The sequence below is a fragment of the Cyprinus carpio genome, chromosome B8 (assembly GCF_018340385.1).
Source record: "Cyprinus carpio isolate SPL01 chromosome B8, ASM1834038v1, whole genome shotgun sequence".
NCBI classification, from domain to species: domain Eukaryota; kingdom Metazoa; phylum Chordata; class Actinopteri; order Cypriniformes; family Cyprinidae; genus Cyprinus; species Cyprinus carpio.
The window spans coordinates 23,004,308-23,025,088 of record NC_056604.1 but is presented as its reverse complement, the minus strand read 5'-3'; the positions used below and the strand labels follow the sequence as shown (position 1 = coordinate 23,025,088).

Here is a 20,781-nt window from a genome sequence, read left to right as displayed (position 1 = left end):
CCCTTAGGTCTATTTCAAGTGTGATTGTTTGTTTGTTTTTCACCAAAACAGACACAATTGAATTTTTCCTGACTATTTTTGGTTCTTTCTAATGAAACACAGCATTTGCATGCAATGCACTTCACTGTGAAATAGGATACAACACTGTGCAGCACTTGTTTACAAGCTATGGGTTAATGCTGCTTCCAGTAATGTTGGTTACAATATCTACAGAACTTTGTAACAGGTTCACAAAACAATCTGTGGTGAAATTTGCCGTAAACACTGTTAAACGATCTGAACGTCAGGATCCTTCAGAACTATATACAGAGCAACAGCACAAGGTTTGACACAACATTCGCTCATATTAATCATTTATCTTTAGTTAACAGGCCTCTATCCTCATCTTTTCTTAATCATCTAATTCTTACCACAGTTTGGCAGTGTGAGTGTAGACAGCGCTGTCCTCTTTCCTCCCTCCTCCACACACAGCAGGTCCTCAGCCTCCTCTCCTCTCCACTGCTTCAGCCACACGTTTTCACATATGCACTGCAAAGGATTGCCTGCCAGCAACCTGCAACACACAAAGACACACGTTTAGCATGACATACAAAAACACTCACCAAGAGCACAAATAACTCTACATGCAACCCGATTGGACAACGTTAAATCACGACCAATTTACGAGGTGGCTAATTCGTTCAGATTCGTACAACTTCACTCGTACGATTTTGTACAGTTTGTCTAGACCCCAGTGACGGGTAGGTTTAGGTGTAGATCATTCATACAAATTGATACGAATTTGAGTAACTTGTAAAATACGTACGATTTAGCACAAATCGTATGAATTTGTACGACCTCAGTCATACAATTAGCCACCTCGTAAAATATGTACGAATTGCCGTGAGATCCGGCTGGATAAGACAACATTACCATCAGCATATGTCATTACAGTGTGCATGAATATATTTGGGTTTATCAGACGATATTTTTGAGAATGTCAGCACTGACTGGCAACCAGTACAATTGATTGCAAAAACTTCCAAATTTATCAACAAACTGGTAAATGCAATCAGCACATTTTCTACTACTAAAAAACTCTCTATATAAAAAAAAAATTTTGTGCAAAAACAATATTCTCCACACATCATTTTTTCTACTATCAAAAAAAAAAAAAAAAAAAAAAAAAATAACCAATATATCTTCAATAAAAGAGACTCACAGGTATGAAATGTTTAAATGGCGAAACGTCCTCCAGGATAGATTGGACAGAATATTCTCTTTGAGATTCCTGTAAAAGAACACAACGATCAGCGCTGACGAAAGCATGTAACAAAACATATTCAATTTGACATCACTTTTAGTAATACAGTTAATATTAATCCAGCTTCGCCAAAACCGAAGCACTCACAGATATTGTAGTTTCGGGTTGCTCTGGAAGGCCTGCCTGGAAATATATGCCAGCCTGGTGTTTGTTACAGTTCTGCAGGACAACACGGATGTCAGAAACTTCCATCTCACGACGTAAAGAACGTAAAAGCTGTTCCACATTTTATACTCACAAGTTTCTGAGGTTGCGATACGAGTCGAGATCTTTTTCATTAATGGATTTGAAGCTGCTTTGATTTGCAATGTATCTGTAAACAGCAACAAGAACAATCTCACTAAAAGAGTCGTCAAGGGTTAATTCCAATCCAACAACAAAAAAACACTTCATCTTTTAATTGAATTAATTCATTAATTGATCCATGGTGTGTAGTAAACAATCTAAATCATTTAAGTTAATGTTAGTTCATGTATTAACTAACATGAATGAACAATGAACAATACATTTATTACAGTATTTATTCATCTTTGCTAATGTTAGTTAAAGAAAACAGTCGTTCACTGTTAGTTCATGCTAATTCACAGAACATTAACTAATGTTAACAAGCACAACTCTCGATTTTAACAATGTATTAAATGCTGAAACTAACATTAACTAAGATTAATAAATGAACTAAAGCAGCTAACTAATATTAACTTATGAACATTATGTTTAATACATTAAGTATTTTTTTTAAAGATCGAAGTATAAATTTTAACAAATGCACTTAAGCTCTAGTGTGATTTAAACAGCAGCTGATTTCAAAATACTTAATTAAAGTCAATCAAAATGACAGTCTGATTCATAGCCTTTGTGTAAAACAGTTAACATAAGAGAAGCAGCACTGCAGTTATAATTGAGTAATAATTAAGTGTACTTATAAATGTGACCCTGGACCACACAACTAGCCATAATGGTCAGGGTTTTTTTTTTTTTTTTTTTTTTTTTTTGTGATACATTGATGTATGGTTTGTTAGGATATAACAATTTTCGGCTGAGATACAGCTATTTGCAAATCTGGAATCTGAGGGTGCAAGCAAAAAAAAAAAAAAAAAAACCTGCTAAATATCGAGAAAATCGCCTTTAACGTTGTCCAAATGCAGTCCTCAGCGATACATATTGCTAATAAAAAATAAGTATTGATTTATTTACGTAGGGAAATTTACAAAACATCTTAACATGATCTTTACTTAATATCCTAATGATTTTTGGCACAAAAGAAAAATCGTGCCATTGCTACAAATATATGCGTGCTACTTGTGACTGGTTTTGTGCTCCAGGGTCACATAAGACTACACTACACTAACCCAATTAAAATAACATAATACATCATAGAAAACAAAACAAGCACAAAAGCAGTTAATTGAATGACACAACATGCATCATCTTTTGTGACCTCTTCTTCACAACTTACATGTCTGTGATGTTCTCCATCTCTGCCTCGGACTGTAGCATGGGGAAAGCCATAATGCTGTGCTTCGCATCCACGCAGGAGATCCGCGCACCGGTGCACGTGCAGAGCTCCGGACAAGCGGCACCGGGCCTCCAGAGCGCGAGCAGCAGCAGCAGCAGCAGCAGCAGAGCCCAACCGAAGCCCCAGCGCGCCATGCCGAAGCCCCCAGACAGCAGGCTCATCCCTGGGTCCTCACCTCCAGATTTAAAGACCCCTGCAATCCAACTCGCGGAGAGAGCGCAAAACACACGCGCCCGCGTCGACCTTGTCTCGCGTTTCTGTCTGCCTGAAGCGTCTGTATTGCTCTCCTCCTCTCGTCTGCGTTTGCCTCGCTCTGCCTAGGATGAATGACCGAGATGCTGGCGTTAAATGACGCGCCCGCTGAGCTCAGATAAGACGCGCTCTTGGGAAGCGCGAGTGCTGGAGTGAGGGAGCGCGATCGCTGGATGATGCGCAGCGCGTCTGAGGGGAGGAGACGAGGAGAGCAGATCATTCAAACGCTTTATTGATTATCATTCATCCTTACAACCCATCAAGACTTAAGATCTTAATATTATGGATAATTCGCATGTTGTGGTTTCGTTATCAGCGTGAATCGTGATGTCAGTCCCTAATGAACGAAGCGCTAGACAGATGTAGTTTACGCACAGCACTAGTTGTGTTACGTTCGTGGATGAATCGTTTTAATGAATCTGTAAATGAACGAATTGTTCTCGTGTCTTCTGTGCATCCACTCATAGTTCTCTTTCTCCTTAGTGCGCGTCTTCTGAAGCACGAGCGAGTCTATAGCCTTCAGTCTGATTCACAACAAGGAAAAAAAAAAAACATAAAAAGGGGTGGAAGAATTATGTGTTAAAAACGACAATAAACAATTAAAATGGTGCAAGAGCTTTACTGGAATTCATAATGGATTTTAGTTAGGCTAATGTTTTATTAGGCCTATTACTACTAATACTATTAATAATAATAATAAGAAGAAGAAGAAGAAGAAGAAGAAGATCATTATTATTTTTTATATAGCTTGATAAAAGTCACATAGGCCTACAGAACTGATAAGACAGCAGGTCTAGATACCTATCTCACGACCAATTTGCACATATTTTATGAGGTGGCTAATTTGAAGCACCGCACTCATTCGTCTAGACCCCATGGCGGCGGTGTTGGTCATTGGTACGAATTTATACGAATTGGGGATTTCGCCAAATACATAAAATGTAGCAAAAATCGTACCAATTCGTACAAGTGAGGTCGAGTGACGAATTAGGCACCTCGTAAAATATGTATGAATTGCTGTGAGATCGGTTAGATATCGGGCATCAGCGGACACATCGGCACTCCAAACCGCGTGTTTGATAAACATAGAGATCGTCAGTCACGTGAACATCAACACCGAATTGCCTACGACTTTGGGCTTTGTCAGCCATTTAGGCCTCTTCACACCAAGAACAATTACTAAAAGATAACTACGATAACTGTAAGCGCCTCACACCAACGCACGATAACATTAGGCTATGTGTATGAAAAGAGCGAGCTCTGTTGTCTGCTATTTTAAACGATTGAGCTCTTTAAAGCAGGATGGATTCTTATTGAAAAAAGGGTAGGCTATTTATTTAGTTTAAATGGGATATAGTTAAAGTTCACCCAAAAAATGAAAATGTTGTCATCAATTACTCATCCTCATGTTGTTCCAGATAGTTGCTGGTAGACAGTGACTTCCATGATATAACCTTATTCTTGGGTGAACTCTCAGTTTAACTGTAGGTGAGCAGAAAATCAGGGCTAGTTTATTCGTAGACCGGCAAAGAATCGAATGATGACTTTTAGGCTGCTGATACACGGGGCAACCTTTTGAGCAATTTTGCCAGGCAACTTTTTTGAGTTGCTTGGACTTTCCCATTGAAAATGGGAAACAAGTTTCTATCTGCATACTTATGTCGGTCGTGGGCCCTGTGTCTCACCTGGTTGCCTTATGACGCCAACATTGTTAAAAAAGTTGCCCTGTGTATCATCAGTCTCTCTCACAACACAAAAGGCCACTCACTTCTTGTCGGCACCTAGGGTGAGTGAGGGACTCCTTTTATTGAAGCAATTCTTGTCAATAAAACGAGTCACTACATAGCAGCTCTCGCAACCCGTTACCGGGGTCACGAATCGTTCTGATGACGTCAGGACTGACGCACGACGCAGGAATATAAATCAGTGGTGAATTAGATGAGCGTGCGCGCGCAGTCGGAGTCTCGTGAAGGGGCAATTTACTGCGAACTCAGTTAATGACACTCATGTATTTTTAGACCAGGACCATGAACCATAAAGATAAAGCTGTAGAATCTATATGATTAAGGCCAAGACTAGGACACTATATGCTTGAATTTAACTGATGGAGTATGAGATTACAAAAGACAAGGCTTCATAATGAAAGCCTGCCTAGTCAACATTTTGCATTCTGGTCTGGAAGTGTTCAGGTGCTTTTCTTGTGCATTTTTTTTTCTTTTATATCTTCATGTACACAGCAAGAAGAATAGCTTATATGGGAATTAGCTAGTTCATTAAAGGGTCTGTTTGGCATGTTGTTGGCTTACAATTGATGGTTTGCATTTTACACAGCAATTACATTCCACTGCTGCCATCTATTGGTGCCCGTTGTTATTTGTTTTAAGACTTCTGTGTATGTGATGCTGCTTGCCCAAGTAAACAAAACTGTTATTGTTTCTTATATTTAGGATGATGATTTGCAAACCCACAGCCCTTAGTATTAAATCTCACCACGAATGACGGTGTAAAGTACAGTAACATACTGCACAAAAGCCTGACCAGTATATTTTTTTCTTATTAAATCTACAATCTACAAAAAAAAAAAGAAAAAAAAAAAAAGTCATCAACCAACATATACAAGACCTCTTTTACACAATTAACAATTAAAATAATAGATACTACCCGGCACAGTAACAAACATTTATAATTTGCTAAATGAGGTATAGGCCTACATTTAAGTAACATATACTGAAAACATTTTATACCCTGATTGTTTTTTAAATAATTTTAATGACCCACTTCAGGTCTTCAGTTGTTCTGTGACTGAATAAATGCACTTTTTGTCAAGAGAAAATGTGACAGAAGCAGCAGTTGTGAGGGGGGTGGCCAACCCTAGCCCCGCCCCTGCATTAATTGCGTTAAATATTTTTAACGCGTTTAACTAAAAAAAAACTAATCACCTGCATTAACGCGATGATTTTGATATATATATATATATATATATATATATATATATATATATATATATATAGTCTCTGTCAGTAGGAAATATCAGTTTACATTTCCAAACTATTTGCCATTAATTGTTATAATCCAGTGAGATTTTTGTTTGCACAAGGAGTCTGACCACAGACCAAATCCAAAAGAACTGTGGCTTCAAGAAACCTACCTGCAAAGCTCCCTGAAAAACTACTGTAGACTTCTAGTGCAAACAAACATCTCACTGGATTATTACAATTAATGGCTAAATGAATGTTTGGAAATGTAAACTGATATTTCCTACTGACACTACAGTAAAATATAGAAATAACTGACTTTAAACCATTTTTAGTTGCTGAAAATACTAGTGTTCTAATCATTTTGTTATATACACTGTATGTGTATATAACAACAAATATAAACACATAAACAATAGATTAAAATTACACAAGATGTTTTACATTTAAAAATTCAAAAACTTTTATGTAATGATCTAATTAAACAAGTCATAAAAATTTCCAACTGCATCATCTTACAACTGTACTTGCTAAAGTACTACCTCAAATAATACGGCGTACTGAGAAGTATTATTTTTATTATATATATATATATATATATATATATATATATATATATATATATATATATATATATATATATATATATATATATATATATATTTTTTTTTTTACTTCTCAGAACACATCAGAAATCACCCACATTTTCTTCAGAAACTGTAAAAATGAAAATTGTTCCAAGGAAAAACAAAAATCTAATGATGTTTAATGGTCTTTTTTAAATTATTAAATCACATTCAAAGACATGCAAATATAAAAACAACAAAAATCAAACAAAATAAAACTATTTACAAAAATAGAACACAGTGGATTCTGAAATGTAACAGATATGAGTGAAGTGCATTAGAAGCTGTTTTCTGAGAGAACCAAAACGAGTTACTCTACTAAAATAATCAAAGAAACCACTGACTGAAGCAGCACAAACACTGTCAGATTAGGTTAAAAGAGAGCTTAGTTCCTCCTCTCTTTCACTCTTTTCTGTATCTCGGAGCTCTCTCTGTCAGAGAGCGGACTGACACACAACACGACTCCTCTGCCCGTCTGATCCACCTGCATGCTCATCATACAGCACATATCCACCAGCTCTCTTTGACAGTGCTGAATCCCTCTGTCCACCTCACCGCGTCTCGCCGGGTCTTTCCGCAGCACTCGAGCCTCTGGCGCCGTGTAGCCGATGAGTTTGGTGAGCATGGCGTCAGACAGATCCACATCCAAGTACCCGGTTCCGTCAGATATGGTGGCCCCGAGTTTCCACTCGCCACTACTACTGCGCAAATTTCCTTTGAGGGTAACAATGAAAGCTTGTAGTCGTAAAATCTGAACTTTGGCAGGCGGCCAGTGGCCAGCCTGTAGCATGCAGAGGTACGGTGGAGTAGGTGCCTCTCGTTCGCAACCAGAAGATCCAGCTGTGTTTGTAGAGGAGCTTGTAATAGATGTATGAAGAACTTCATCAAAGATTCTGCTTTGGTTGGTGGTCCCAAGCAGAGTTTTAGAGCGAAATGTCTGACTTGGTTCTTCAGTTTTGGGTCGGTTGGGTAAGTTTGCTTTAGGTTCCTCAGCTGCGTTTGTAGAGGAACTGGGAACAGATGTGTCAGGAACTTCATTAAAGTTTCTGCTGTTAAGAGTAGCTCTAGAGCGAAAACTTAAAAGGCTTGGTTCTTCAGTTTTGGGCTGGATTGCATCAGGTTTGCATTCTGAATCGATCGGGCACATCACACTCTCCAGCTCTTCTAATGGGATGTCATCGAAGTCCTCAGGAACATCGTCCACCACATTTTGTGGAACATCGTCAAAATTGTCTGGAATGCTTCTGAAGTCATCATCTGGAATTTCATCCATATCCCAGTCGTCTTCTCTGGAAATGGGCGCTGCTTGAGGACGGGGTTGCGACTGAGGTGGTCTGAAGGAGGCTACTGAAGCCATGCTGTCGTAGCCGCTGTCAGCTACCTGATGATCTTCTGGAGCCTCTACGCCGGCCAGGAGCTCCTGGTCATCCGGTTCCTCACCTTGTGGATGGTTCTCCTCAGGCAAACCGAGTGTCCCGCTAAGCACTCTGCTCTGAGAGTAAATCTCCAAGAGCTGTTCCACCTCCCCACCCAACACCTTCACATTCTCTGCTTTCAAGAGCAACACCCCGAGACGGACGACGATAGGACCGACTAGCTGTAGCTTCGTCCCGGGTGGCAGGTTGGTGCTTAAGGTCGGGATGGGCCGGTATTCCATACCCTCCAGACTCTGCACTCCATCCGTGAGCTGCAACATCAACATACGCGTGGGCTTGGCCTCCCACGGCTGCTGCGTTTCTGGCGTAACCGCCGAGACTTGATCATTGGAGCAGTTGTTGCCCCGAATACTCTGCAGCTGCGTGTAGGCAGGCTGGCTGACGTCTAGCAGGGAGTCCATCTGAAGACAGAAACAGCTGTTTAGTTCCGTGTTCTGTGCTTCGGATATTCTTTGGGGGAGCACCGGATGGGACAGATCTCGCAGATCAGTCAGCAGCCATTGCTCCAGGACGCACTGATTCAGCAGCGACTGAGGCACGGGTTCGCGATCCGCTTCCTCCTTTATCCAGTTCATGCAAGCGTCCAGCCAGGCACGAGGGACCTGGATGTGCCATTGAGAACGCAGCCATGCCTGGGTAACCTGGACTTCCCCCACTGACATCCCCTCACCGTCCCGAACACTACAGCTTCAACTATTATACACAGAAAGAGGCAAATGTGTATTATTAATGATTTAAGAATTCAATAAAGACTTTTTAAATGAATGCTTGTAGTTTGTAAGTTTTACATTTTACACACACATATACATATAAATACACACACACACACACACACACACACACACACACACACACACACATATATAAATACCTACATACATACACATATAAAAAGCATACCATACAATTTGTAGCTTATTACATTGTATTACACTACACAATACTGTTTAGCATTGTTGGGTAAATTATGCTCAAAAAGTAATGAATTACTAGCTACTAATTACATCTTTAACAGTGTAACTAGATAGTAAAGTTCGTAGACCAACTTTAAGTAGGTTTACAAAAAAAAAAATCCCAGAAAGTTAGTAAAAGTTTTAAAAGCTTGAAGTTTGAAGGTTTTCAGTTTGAAGTAGTTTGAAATACTTTAAATAATTTTAAAGATTAAAGTTTGAATGTTTTGAAGGCAATACAGTCCATCAGAAAAACAGATCGCTAGGGTACCTGGGGTGGCTTCTAGAGTGGTTGCTAGGGTACTCAAGGTGGTTGCTAAGGTGGTTGCTAGGGTACCTGGGGTAATTGCTAAGGTATTGCGAGGGTCCTTGGGGTGGGTGCTACGCTGTTGCTCTGCAGATGCTTAGGTGCATGGGTTAGTTGTAGGGTACTGACATGTGGTTGCTAGGGTATTAAGGGTGGTTGTTAAGAGGTTGCTATGCAGTTGCTAGGGTATTCTTGTTGGTTGATAGGGTGTTGCTATGTGGTTACTAGGGTAGCCGGGGTGGTTGCTGGGTTTGCTGCTAAGGTGTTGCAAGGCGTTTGCTAAGGTACTTAGGGTGGTTGCTAGGATGTTACCATGCGGTTGCTAGGGTAGCTGAGGTGTTGCTAGGTGGTTGCTGGGGTGTTACTAGGCGGTTGCTAAGGTACCCAGGGCTGTTGCTAGGGTGTTGCTATGCGGTTGCTTAGGTACTTAGGGTGGTTTCTAATGTGTTACTATGCGGTTGCTAGGGTGTTGCTATGTGATTGCTATGGTACACAGACAGTTTCTAGGGTGTTGCTATGTGGTTGCTAGGGTACCCGGAGTGGTTGGTAAGGTGTTGCTATGCAGTTGCTAAGGTACCCAGGGCCATTGCTAGGGCGTTACTTTGCGGTTGTTAAGACACCCAGAGTGGTTGCTAGGGTTTTGTTAGGCTACCTGGGGTGGTTGCTAAGGTGTTGCTAGGTGGTTGCTATGGTACCCAGGGTGGTTGCAAAGGTGTTGCTAGGCGGTTGATAGGATGCTGCTATGTGGTTGCTACGGTATCCGAGGTTGTTGCTATGGTGATGCTAGGTGGTTGCTATGGTACTCAATTGTAGGGTACTCAGGGTGATTGCTAGGGTGTTACTAGCATGTTTCCAGCATGATTAGCAAGTTACTAACGTGTTGTTATCATGATTAGCATGTTACTAGCATGTTGGTAGCATGATTCTATCATGATTAGCATGTTTCTAGCATGTTCATGCAACCACCCTGAGTACCCTAGCAACCACATAGCAACAATAATTTACCAATGGTAATTAATCAATGATAGATAGATAGATAGATAGACAGATAGATAGATAGATAGATAGACAGATAGACAGATAGACAGATAGATAGTGATATTATTTTTATAATTAGATAAAGCAGGCACCTTACCAGACAATCACTCCATATACAGGCTGCATGGTGTCTAATTTGAGTACGCCGCTTGAATTCGTTCTAGTGAGTGTACTGGTGCCATAACCCACACACTACAGGTCTTCGTGTGATTCCTTAACAGCGACTACTTTTTTAATACTTCACTGAGTAACTTGCTAAAAAAACAGCGCTTTTTGCGAAATGCCAAGCTGTCGTGCTAGCCAATCATAAAAAGCGTTCTTAAAAGATTGACGTTTCTTTTGACCAATAATTGTCCGTGACAGTTCTGGAGTTTCGGTTATGCTGCAGATTGGACCAATCAGAGCGCGTATCTTTTGAGGAGGGAGGCGCTTTCATTGGTCCGCACTACAGCGGCGTTAGAAAGATTTAGTGCGTCACTGTTGTTGCGAAGGGGGAGTACGACAGGAACAGGTCGGTGGATACGTTTCCTGATACAAAAATCACCTTATCATTGTTTTTATTCAAGTAAACATTATGTTCTTGTGTCAAACAGTTTCACAATCCTAAATTATTGAGGTGCTTTTTCGTGCACACGGTCGCGATTTGCATGATGTTTTCTTGCGATAGCTCAGTTAGCTTCATCTCTGTTAGCTAAAGGAAACTAGCAAACATAATCATTTAACGTTACTGTAATTTCCACAGTTGCTATAAGCAGTGTGTTTTCTACTTATTTTACTATATATTTTTTTTTTACCACGAGGCGAAATAAATACGAGTATTCTTGATGATAAAAGCTACTTTATGGTAGTTAGCTAGCTCGTTAGCTTCCTGAAACTCTATTGTTGATTAGCCCTCAGGCAGCTGATCCAGCACAGGAAGATGGCGACTAACAAAATCATTTTACAGTAATCAAACACAGCGAGCTTCGTATCTAGACAACATCGTTAGAAAACATTTGGCGAATACTTTGTGCAGGCGAGGTTGAACATTCAAATGCCCTTGTGGTGCACGCAGTGCTGTCTAGCTAGGCAGCCTAATAGGGTTTGAGACACATCCCACGTGTATGTTTGTTTTCCAATACTAAATAGTTGAGTTGAATATTTATTGTAGTTGCATTTCAGTACATTGTTGGAGAACACCTACCAGAACATGTAGTTTTAGTTTTGTGTAACTCATTATATAGTTGCTTTTAATTCTCCCTGCTCCTGTGTTTTGCCCCAATGCTCAGCAGACAGAGTATTTTCATATAATATTATCATTCATGCACTGTGTATTTTCTCTTAGGCATCCGTTTGGACAGAGAGGGCTGTTCATCTCCGCTTGTAGATAGATAATGGATCCAGAAAATGACCCACAGGAAGAGGAAACTTTCAGCAGCAAAGAGAGTAATGGTAAGGTCCAGGTTTTTTTTACATTTTAAAGGCAACATAAAATCTAAACGGAGCCAATGTAATGAATGGTATTATGCATAATAAAAAAATAAATCCCTTGGATAAAATCCCATCCTACTTTTCTCATGTAGTATCTTGTTTAACCCTGTAAAGCCTGACGTATTTTTTGACCTCGTCATTTTGGATCAAAATGTCATACTTGTGTTTCACTGTCACTTTTCCATGTAAAATGGATTTCAGGCAAGCGTTCCGCTGAGGATATGGAGGAGGACAAGCCTCATAAGCGGTCCCGAAGTTCTGACGACATGGTGGAGCTTCGAATTCTGCTACAGAGCAAAGTAATTCGCTGGTTTTCCCATCACTTTTGAGTTTAGTTTCTCTTGGTGTCCCTTGATGCTGATCGACTCTTCTCTCCAGAATGCCGGAGCGGTGATCGGAAAGGGTGGGAAGTATATTAAAGCTCTGCGCACAGATGTGAGTACTCTTGTGTTTAGTTTGCACATTCGCACTCTTTCCAAAACTATGGTAGGTGGCGCTCACATGTCTGTAGAACTGGGTTATATTTTAGAATATGTATTAAAGCCAACAGAACACTTAAAAATCATCATCATCTCAGTCCAAGAAAAAAAAAAAAAAAAGATTTTGTGGAACCAAGGCAGTTGTGCTTTGTATGGTAAATGCCACACATTCTACTGCACTCTTTAGTAAATTGAAGAGTATATGCATCTTTGATACTGGCCTAGTACATATTCTCCTGTTCTCCATTCTCCTCCAACATTATGAGAATTTTAAAGTCACACCATAAGTGTTTCCAAATTAAAAATGTATTCCTCTTCCACTCCCTCTCCCCTTTTCCTTGTTTTTTTTGTTTTTATTTTTCTGTTCATTTTTGGCCAATTCCCATATTCCGGATCGACTCGTACCGCCCACCTGCGTTGCCGCCTACGCGCCTGACCTCCTGACTCCCTGGTGGGCCACACCCAAAATCGCGCCCTTCCTATTGGGCGGCTTACTTGATTGACATCCGTGTGCTTGATTGCTCGGGGGGCTTGGCCCCGCCCCCTGCAGTACAATGCCACTGTGTCAGTCCCAGACAGCAGTGGGCCCGAGCGGTACGTGCCACTCAGATACTCCAACCTCCAAGTCATATCAGCTCTGTTACTGCCAATATCAAAACTGTTTTAACATCCTTAATGTACAAACTACTCCCTTACTGCCATGAAAGATCAGTATCATTATAAACTGTTTTACTATGTTCAAATGCCTTTTCTGTCATGTAAGGAAGCCCTTTCCCACCCTGTTTCCCTCTCCAACGACAGAAACATTCTCTGAAGTAGCTTTTTTGTACTTTTGGGAAATGTTCTAATTTGAAAAGTTTCTTGCTAATACAAGGCTGAAATTATTGAACTGTTTTGTCTGTTGTATTATTTCATTGTTGTGTTTGACTTTTGAACTATACTCCAGTCCCGGTCTGTTCATCTGTCTCTGCTCTTCTCTGCTGGATCTGGAGCTCCTGCTTCATTCATGTTCATCTCTGCCATTGTCACTTTGTCACCCCTCTATCAGTTTTAATCTCCCTCTGTCACACTGCATATCTGACCTGTATCTTGACATTTCAGCAACGGGAAAGGAGCTTCAGTTTGTTTTTCTTTGTTTTCCTGTGTTCTCCACAAAGGAGTGCATGACTCTTTGGGGTCTGTCTCCTCTCCTCACTGTTAAATGCACTAACAAAAGCACTGATGGTACTCTTTGGGCTGTATGTATTGCTAATATCGGTTCTCTTCTCTCTTCTCGTGGAATGCATTTCATTACTTTGACAGAATCCTGAGCATCAGTGCCGATATTCCCACAGTAGCTGAGATATTACTGAAGGTCATACCTACTCTGGAAGAGGTGAGTTTATTTTTTCCCATAAAAAAAATAAAATTCAACCACTGTGTGTGTGTGTGTGTGTGTGTGTATATATATATATATTATATATATATATATATATATATATATATAGCACATATACACTATATAGATTATATATATATATATATATATATATATATAATATATATATATATATATATATATATATATATATATATATATATACACTATATGTGTGTATGTTACATCATATTTGTATGACATATTTCATTCTCCTCTCTGATTGGTTGGACAGTATCAACATCATAATGGTGTGGACTTTGACTGTGAACTGAGGCTGCTCATCCATCAGAGTCTAGCTGGGAGCATCATTGGAGTGAAGGGTGCCAAGATTAAGGAACTTCGTGAAGTGAGACACTGAGAAGTCAATTTAAACTACAAATTATGAATTTCCTGTGCTGATCGAAACTCTTTCTCTCTTCCAGAGCACCCAGACCACCATCAAGCTCTTTCAGGAGTGCTGTCCTCAGTCCACAGACCGCGTGGTGCTCGTGGGGGGCAAGGCGGAGCGGGTGGTGGAGTGCATTAAGACCATGCTGGAGCTCATTGTGGAGGTCTGATTCAGACAGTTTGACACAGGGGTGTGCAATATGGCGATTTTTGATCGTGGACGATAAAGTATCCGTGATTCTTTTTTTAATAGCTTGTTATATTGAAAGGCTTTTTCTTTATAAATGGGAAAATAGTTTGGCTGTAATGCTCAGACAACTTACAAAATAGTAAAACCAACATGACAAAGAATCGTGATATTTTTGCCATATCGCCCACCCCTAGTTTGTCCAGGTGTCATCAGACATGTTTCTCATGAGCTCTCTCTGTCTCTCCAGGCTCCCATCAAAGGTCGAGCTCAGCAGTATGACCCTAACTTTTATGATGAAACGTATGACTACGGTGGCTTCAGTATGATGTATGAAGATCGGGGCCGGCGGCCAATGGGAGGCTTCTCCTCGAGGGGGCGTGGCAGCGGCGGTGGCTTTGATCGGATGCCCCCCAGCGGAGGCCGTGGCGGCCACCACATGCAAAGCAGGAGAGACTATGATGACATGAGCCCACGCAGGGGTCCCCCTGCTTCCCAGAGAGGGGGAAGGGGAGGGAGTCGTCCTCCACGAAACATGCCCATGGGACCTTCACACCACAGGAGAGGGTGAGACACAAACTTATGTCATCTATTTTCGGTTTAATTTTAATTTTGGTTTATCATCAAGTATTGATTTGTGTTGACTGACAGTTTATGAATGTTGTATGTCTCTGTGTTTTGACAGTGATGATCATTACTCCTACAGCTCCCAGCGTGGCCACATGGATGAACGGCGGCAGTAAGTTCTTTATCTGGATCTGAGTTGTTTGTTTTCTCATGTCGGCTTCGTGTTGTGAAACAGTATTTGTTATAGTAGGATGTGAAGTTAGCTTATTGGCGCTTTGCTTTTTTTCCCTCCAGTGGGGAAAGACGGGGGCGCAATGATCGCTATGGTGGCAGCATGGTCAGTATTCAGTCTTTCTGTAATTTTATTACATTTAGTTCAGCTTCAAGACATTTCTCACAAAACTAGATCTGTTAATGTTGGAATGTTCATTATGAATGATTATGTGCACATCATTAAAAAAAACAAAAAACAAAATTGTAATGTTTATTTAAAATCATTAACATGCCCAAATGTTGCTACTACATCTCTTTGGTGATGTGTGTACCTGGGCAATATGAGTTTCAGTGCTCCAACAACCAGCTGACCAGCAGTCACATGAAACAATCACAGTAAACCACAACCACACAATTAATTCTCAGTGGCCAAAATTAAGTACTGCCCTAATTTTTTATTATTATTATTTGAGAAGCCATTTTATACAGAAGCCTATTTCTGCCACAGAATGAATAATAATAAAAAAAAAAATTAATCTCACAAAACTCACAAAACTTATCTACTTTTAAAAATTTTAAACATTTGTTTGAGGTTTTTGATTCTCACATTTCTATTCTCTTCTCTCTTATTTTGCAGAATGATGGATATGGTGAGTTTGTCTTTAAATACATGCTAAAATAAATTAATGCTATCTGGCTCAGGTGTTTTTTTTTGTGTGTGCGTTTTTTTTTTTTTTTTTTTTTTTTTTACCTTTAAGTCATGTTTAGCCCCATCAGCTACTTACACATCATTAGAACAACATGTGAAGCAAACGTTTTATTTATTTACTTTTTACATGCTATTTAAGGGGGAATGAATCTAAAAAAAAAAATTTTTAATTGTTTGTCCAAAAATAAGTGTTTTGCAGATTTTACACACAATGATTGTAATTTAAATATTTACTGAGTGAATTCAACTAAATTGAGACACTTTTTGACATTGAAAAGTCTATCAAAAGAGTGGCCCAGTGTACACAAGTCGTCTTCACCTTTACAAAAGATTATTTACCATTTCTTTTTGTTTTTCTCAAATCAGACAACAGTTCATCTTGGGATTCCTCTTATCAGTCTGGTACGTATTCCGTCCTATTATAAAGAAGGCCAGCTGACTTTTTAAAAATTCTCCAGTAATTGTAAATCTCCCATTCTGATGATTTCCCTCTCTTTTTGTGCTCAGGTGGAAGGAGCAGTTACAGTGAAAGTCCTGTGATCACCACACAAGTGACAATTCCTAAAGATGTGAGTAAATCACTCGAAATCCGATGCACTTTACACATGAAACGTGTGTTTACCTCCCTCTGCTGTGATTGTCAGCTGGCGGGATCCATCATCGGTAAAGGCGGTCAGAGGATCAAGCAGATTCGTCATGAGTCCGGAGCCTCAATCAAAATCGACGAGCCCCTGCAGGGTTCTGAGGACCGCATCATCACCATCACCGGAACCCAAGACCAGATCCAGAACGCTCAGTATCTGTTACAGAACAGGTGTGTGACGCATTCAACGACTTCAGCAGTTCACAGCCCAGTTAGAGTTGTGAAACATACCGGGAGTTCAGTACAAAGTCGATACTACACTTTCAAAGATATAACAGTGCCAGCCCTTACGCAGAGTAAGCTTAAACACAACACTTGCATTTAAAAGTGTAATCCAGCATTTTCTCTGAACAAATCCTGTTGTCATCGGCGCATAATGAATCTTGGTAGCCTGTGCAATGAAGGATCCATCAGTTGTATCCTTTATACCCTGAGAAATGAAGGAGGCCGCTTTTGAAGGAGCCTTCGAATTGGGACAGCCCCTGACGTGCTGCGGTGACACGGACAGAATTGGATGCAGCTAATGTGTTTTGTAGCCAATTACAGACATGTTTGTTGAGCACAATGGCCAATCAGAGGATTTTAAGTCAGAATCCCCTCATTATGAGCGTTTGCAAGTTGTTTCATTATAACTAACAAAGTATAAACACAACGTAAATAAGAGATTTATTATGCAGTATAGACAGACTGCAGACTTCTTTTTTTTTTTACTCAGTCATTAAGCTTGTGCTGTGGTTGAACCGAAGTCAAATCAGCTTCATTGATTATAAACAGGGTTTCTGTGGGTCTTAAAAAGGTCTTAAAGCAGAGCAGAAACCCTTAAATTCATATCTATGAAAAAAAAACATTTATTTTATTCATTTATTTATCAATCAATCAGCATTTACTTGAAATTCAAATGTAAATTGTACAAAATTAAGTGAGTTTATGCTTAAAACCAGAAGAAGAAAAAAAAAACATTGGGGAATGAAAACTTGTTTTCCCTTTGACTTGTTGATTTTCTTGTCGCTCACTTCATTTGGATAATTTTCTCTTTCTGTATACAACCTATTCATAATTTAAATAAGTTTTCCTTTTTTACACTGCAGAGTTTCAGAAGTGATGACCGTAAGGTGAATCTGAAATTGTGATGGTTATCACAACATCGAGCATAGCAACAGACGTGACAAAAATCTCATCTTTCCGTCAAGTATTGAACAATATTTGAAGGCTGCATACTAAAGTTTTCATGTTTTGTAGCATTAATAACTAACTCATTTAATATTTTTATTTTCAAAAAGTTAAATGGTAACACTTTAGATTAGGGAACACATTCACTATCAAGAGTTTTCCCTCAATAAATCCCTCTTATTAATAGTTAGTGAGGTAATTGTAAGTTTAGGTATTGGGCAGATTAAAGGACCTTAAAAAGGTCATGCAGAAGAAGGCATTAGTATGTGCTTTATAAGTACTAATAATCAGCCAATATGCTAGTAATATGCATGCTAATAAGCAACTGGTTAACAGTGAGAATTGATCCTTAAAATAAAGTATTACCAGCTGAACAAAAAACAAAGAAATAAATGAGGATAGTTTTTGCTGTGGTAGAGCCGTAGAACTTTACTGGTGTTGTATACAGACTGCTGAAAAGTTGGTTCTCTAATCACAATGAGAGCTACAGCATTGCTGCTGACTGATCGTTTCTCTCACGTGTTTTGTTCTCCAGTGCTCTGCACCTCTTGGGACGGCAGAACTAACCAGCCCACCTTTCTCAGGATGTCCATCCAGCTGCAGCTCAAGTCCTGTCACCACGTGATGGCCTGACACATCACCTTCATAGGAATGAATCATAGAATCGTACGAGCCCGAGCCCTCTGGTTGACCGTGATTGTGGATTTTGTGGGATTGTTTTTTTTTTTGTTTGGTTTTTTTTTTTTGCTTTGTTTTATAAATATTAATTTTATATGGGCCAACTCTCACTTCACAGAAATCCTGGATGAGCTGATAACTGCTGTTCAACAGGAAGTTGTTGTTTTCCATTTTGGAGTGAATGTTTAGTGAGTTCTGACTCTCTTGATCCAGAATGTACAGTCACACAACAATTGTTTTTTTTTTTTTTTTTTTTACATCTTGTTTCTCTGAGTGTTCTAAAATGGCATTAGATAGAGAATGAAATGTAAATATCCAATGATACTATGGAAAATGATTACTATGGACGTATGAATATACCCTTTACTCTCTCTGTTCCATGCGTGTAATGTTTTATCCTCAGAAATACAGATAATATTTTCACCAGGTACTGAAGGCTTGCAGTACTTTTTTTTGTATCTCTTTTCTCCTGTTTGTTGCTGGGTTTTTTAAATCTAGTGTTGGAAAAAAAAAATTGCTCTACCTCTGGAATTTATTTGTAGGTCTGCCATCCTAAAAGAAGGCCCACAATCATTGTATGTTTTTTTTTTTTTTTTTTTTTTTTAAGAATAGAAGAAAACAGTGGATTTGAAGTTTTAAACTATATTTGTGTCAGAGCAGGACAATAATTCTCACGCTCCTATTCTTTGTTTTATTTTTTTACTCAAATTGTCTCTAAAGTTCTTCAACCAGGCACATTTGTAGAGTTTGTCATTTGTCTGAAATAATAAAGGAATTGTCATTTTGTTTTCCCCAGCGTGGTATTATTTTTAAATCGTGTCAGTACTATATAATGAAAATCAGCATGTCTGGACAAACTAATTAATTAATAATTAAAAACATACCAACAGTATAGGCCTCCTTCACAAATGTATTTAACTGATGTTTTTGTGCTTTCATCTGAATGAGACTTTGCATTACACTAAACTACTGGTTATGGTGGGATGTGCTGAATTATTGTGAAAATAATGTAACCAGAGTCTCCATGGCCCAATAAAACAGGCTTAATTTTCTATATGCAAAATATAATTTTCTGATTTTGATTATAGGGTGACATACTGTCCAGATCTGTTTCACTTTCGTGTGAGATTGAATAATTCTAATTCTATAGAATGTTATTGTATTGTGTATCATCAATTGCCAATCTAAATAATAAGAAGGGATTAAAGATTGCAGACATATATATATATATATATATATATATATATATATATATATATATACATACATACTTGTAAACTTGTATCAGTCTGTGTGTAATGAATGAATATAATACAGGTCCTTCTCAAAAAATTAGCATATTGTGAAAAAGTTCATTATTTTCCATAATGTAATGATAAAAATTAAACTTTCATATATTTTAGATTCATTGCACACCAACTGAAATATTTCAGGTCTTTTATTGTTTTAATACTGATGATTTTGGCATACAGCTCATGAAAAACCCAAAATTCCTATCTCAAAAAATTAGCATATCATGAAAAGGTTCTCTAAACGAGCTATTAACCTAATCATCTGAATCAACTAATTAACTCTAAACACCTGCAAAAGATTCCTGAGGCTTTTAAAAAACTCTCAGCCTGGTTCATTACTCAAAACCGCAATCATGGGTAAGACTGCCGACCTGACTGCTGTCCAGAAGGCCATCATTGACACCCTCAAGCGAGAGGGTAAGACACAGAAAGAAATTTCTGAACGAATAGGCTGTTCCCAGAGTGCTGTATCAAGGCACCTCAGTTGGAAGTCTGTGGGAAGGAAAAAGTGTGGCAAAGAGAAGAGGTGACCGGACCCTGAGGAAGATTGTGGAGAAGGACCGATTCCAGACCTTGGGGGACCTGCGGAAGCAGTGGACTGAGTCTGGAGTAGAAACATCCAGAGCCACCGTGCACAGCTGTGTGCTTTTGAACCAGAAACAGCGGCAGAAGCGCCTGACCTGGGCTACGGAGAAGCAGCACTGGACTGTTGCTCAGTGGTCCAAAGTACCTTTTTTTGGATGAAAGCAAATTTTGCATGTCATTCAGAAATCAAGGTGCCAGAGTCTGGAGGAAGACTGGGGAGAAGGAAATGCCAAAATGCCTGAAGTCCAGTGTCAAGTACCCACAGTCAGTGATGGTCTGGGGTGCCATGTCAGCTGCTGGTGTTTTGGTCCACTGTGTTTTATCAAGGGCAGGGTCAATGCAGCTAGCTATCAGGAGATTTTGGAGCACTTCATGCTTCCATCTGCTGAAAAGCTTTATGGAGATCAAGATTTCGTTTTTCAGCACGACCTGGCACCTGCTCACAGTGCCAAAACCACTGGTAAATGGTTTACTGACCATGGTATTACTGTGCTCAATTGGCCTGCCAACTCTCCTGACCTGAACCCCATAGAGAATCTGTGGGATATTGTGAAGAGAAAGTTGAGAGACGCAAGACC

At 39.4% G+C, this 20,781-nt stretch overlaps 3 protein-coding genes across 5 annotated transcripts in view; 1 reads left to right on the top strand and 2 right to left on the bottom strand.

Moving 5' to 3' along the window:
• Positions 1-3,535, bottom strand: part of LOC109100514 (BDNF/NT-3 growth factors receptor-like) — a 51,708-nt gene extending 48,173 nt beyond the window's left edge. The window contains 5 exon segments of the mRNA XM_042729104.1: positions 411-553; positions 1,202-1,270; positions 1,391-1,462; positions 1,542-1,616; positions 2,760-3,535. Of these exon segments, the coding sequence (XP_042585038.1) occupies positions 411-553; positions 1,202-1,270; positions 1,391-1,462; positions 1,542-1,616; positions 2,760-2,980 (580 nt within the window). The 5' untranslated portion in view covers positions 2,981-3,535.
• Positions 3,536-6,790: 3,255 nt separating this feature from the next.
• Positions 6,791-10,668, bottom strand: LOC109105132 (recQ-mediated genome instability protein 1-like). 2 transcript variants are annotated; one of them, XM_042730164.1, is made up of 2 exons: positions 10,501-10,668; positions 6,791-8,804 (listed from the first exon to the last, which is right to left on the bottom strand). In XM_042730164.1, the coding sequence occupies exon 2, from the start codon at positions 8,768-8,770 to the stop codon at positions 7,058-7,060; it is 1,713 nt and encodes a 570-aa protein (XP_042586098.1). In that variant the 5' UTR covers positions 8,771-8,804; positions 10,501-10,668; the 3' UTR covers positions 6,791-7,057. The 2 variants fall into 2 exon arrangements, with proteins under 2 accessions (XP_042586098.1, XP_042586097.1); XM_042730163.1 differs by having other exon boundaries at positions 6,792-8,801.
• Positions 10,669-10,823: 155 nt separating this feature from the next.
• LOC109105130 (heterogeneous nuclear ribonucleoprotein K-like) lies at positions 10,824-19,117 on the top strand. 2 transcript variants are annotated; one of them, XM_019118475.2, is made up of 16 exons: positions 10,824-10,914; positions 11,728-11,834; positions 12,075-12,172; positions 12,252-12,308; positions 12,903-12,946; positions 13,655-13,727; positions 14,005-14,118; positions 14,195-14,323; positions 14,597-14,913; positions 15,032-15,085; positions 15,208-15,250; positions 15,764-15,776; positions 16,202-16,237; positions 16,343-16,404; positions 16,480-16,649; positions 18,184-19,117. In XM_019118475.2, exons 2-16 carry the CDS (start codon positions 11,777-11,779, stop codon positions 18,212-18,214), a joined length of 1,299 nt encoding a protein of 432 aa, XP_018974020.1. In that variant the 5' UTR covers positions 10,824-10,914; positions 11,728-11,776; the 3' UTR covers positions 18,215-19,117. The 2 variants fall into 2 exon arrangements, with proteins under 2 accessions (XP_018974020.1, XP_042586099.1); XM_042730165.1 differs by lacking the exon at positions 10,824-10,914 and adding an exon at positions 11,241-11,504.
• Positions 19,118-20,781: the final 1,664 nt, after the last annotated feature.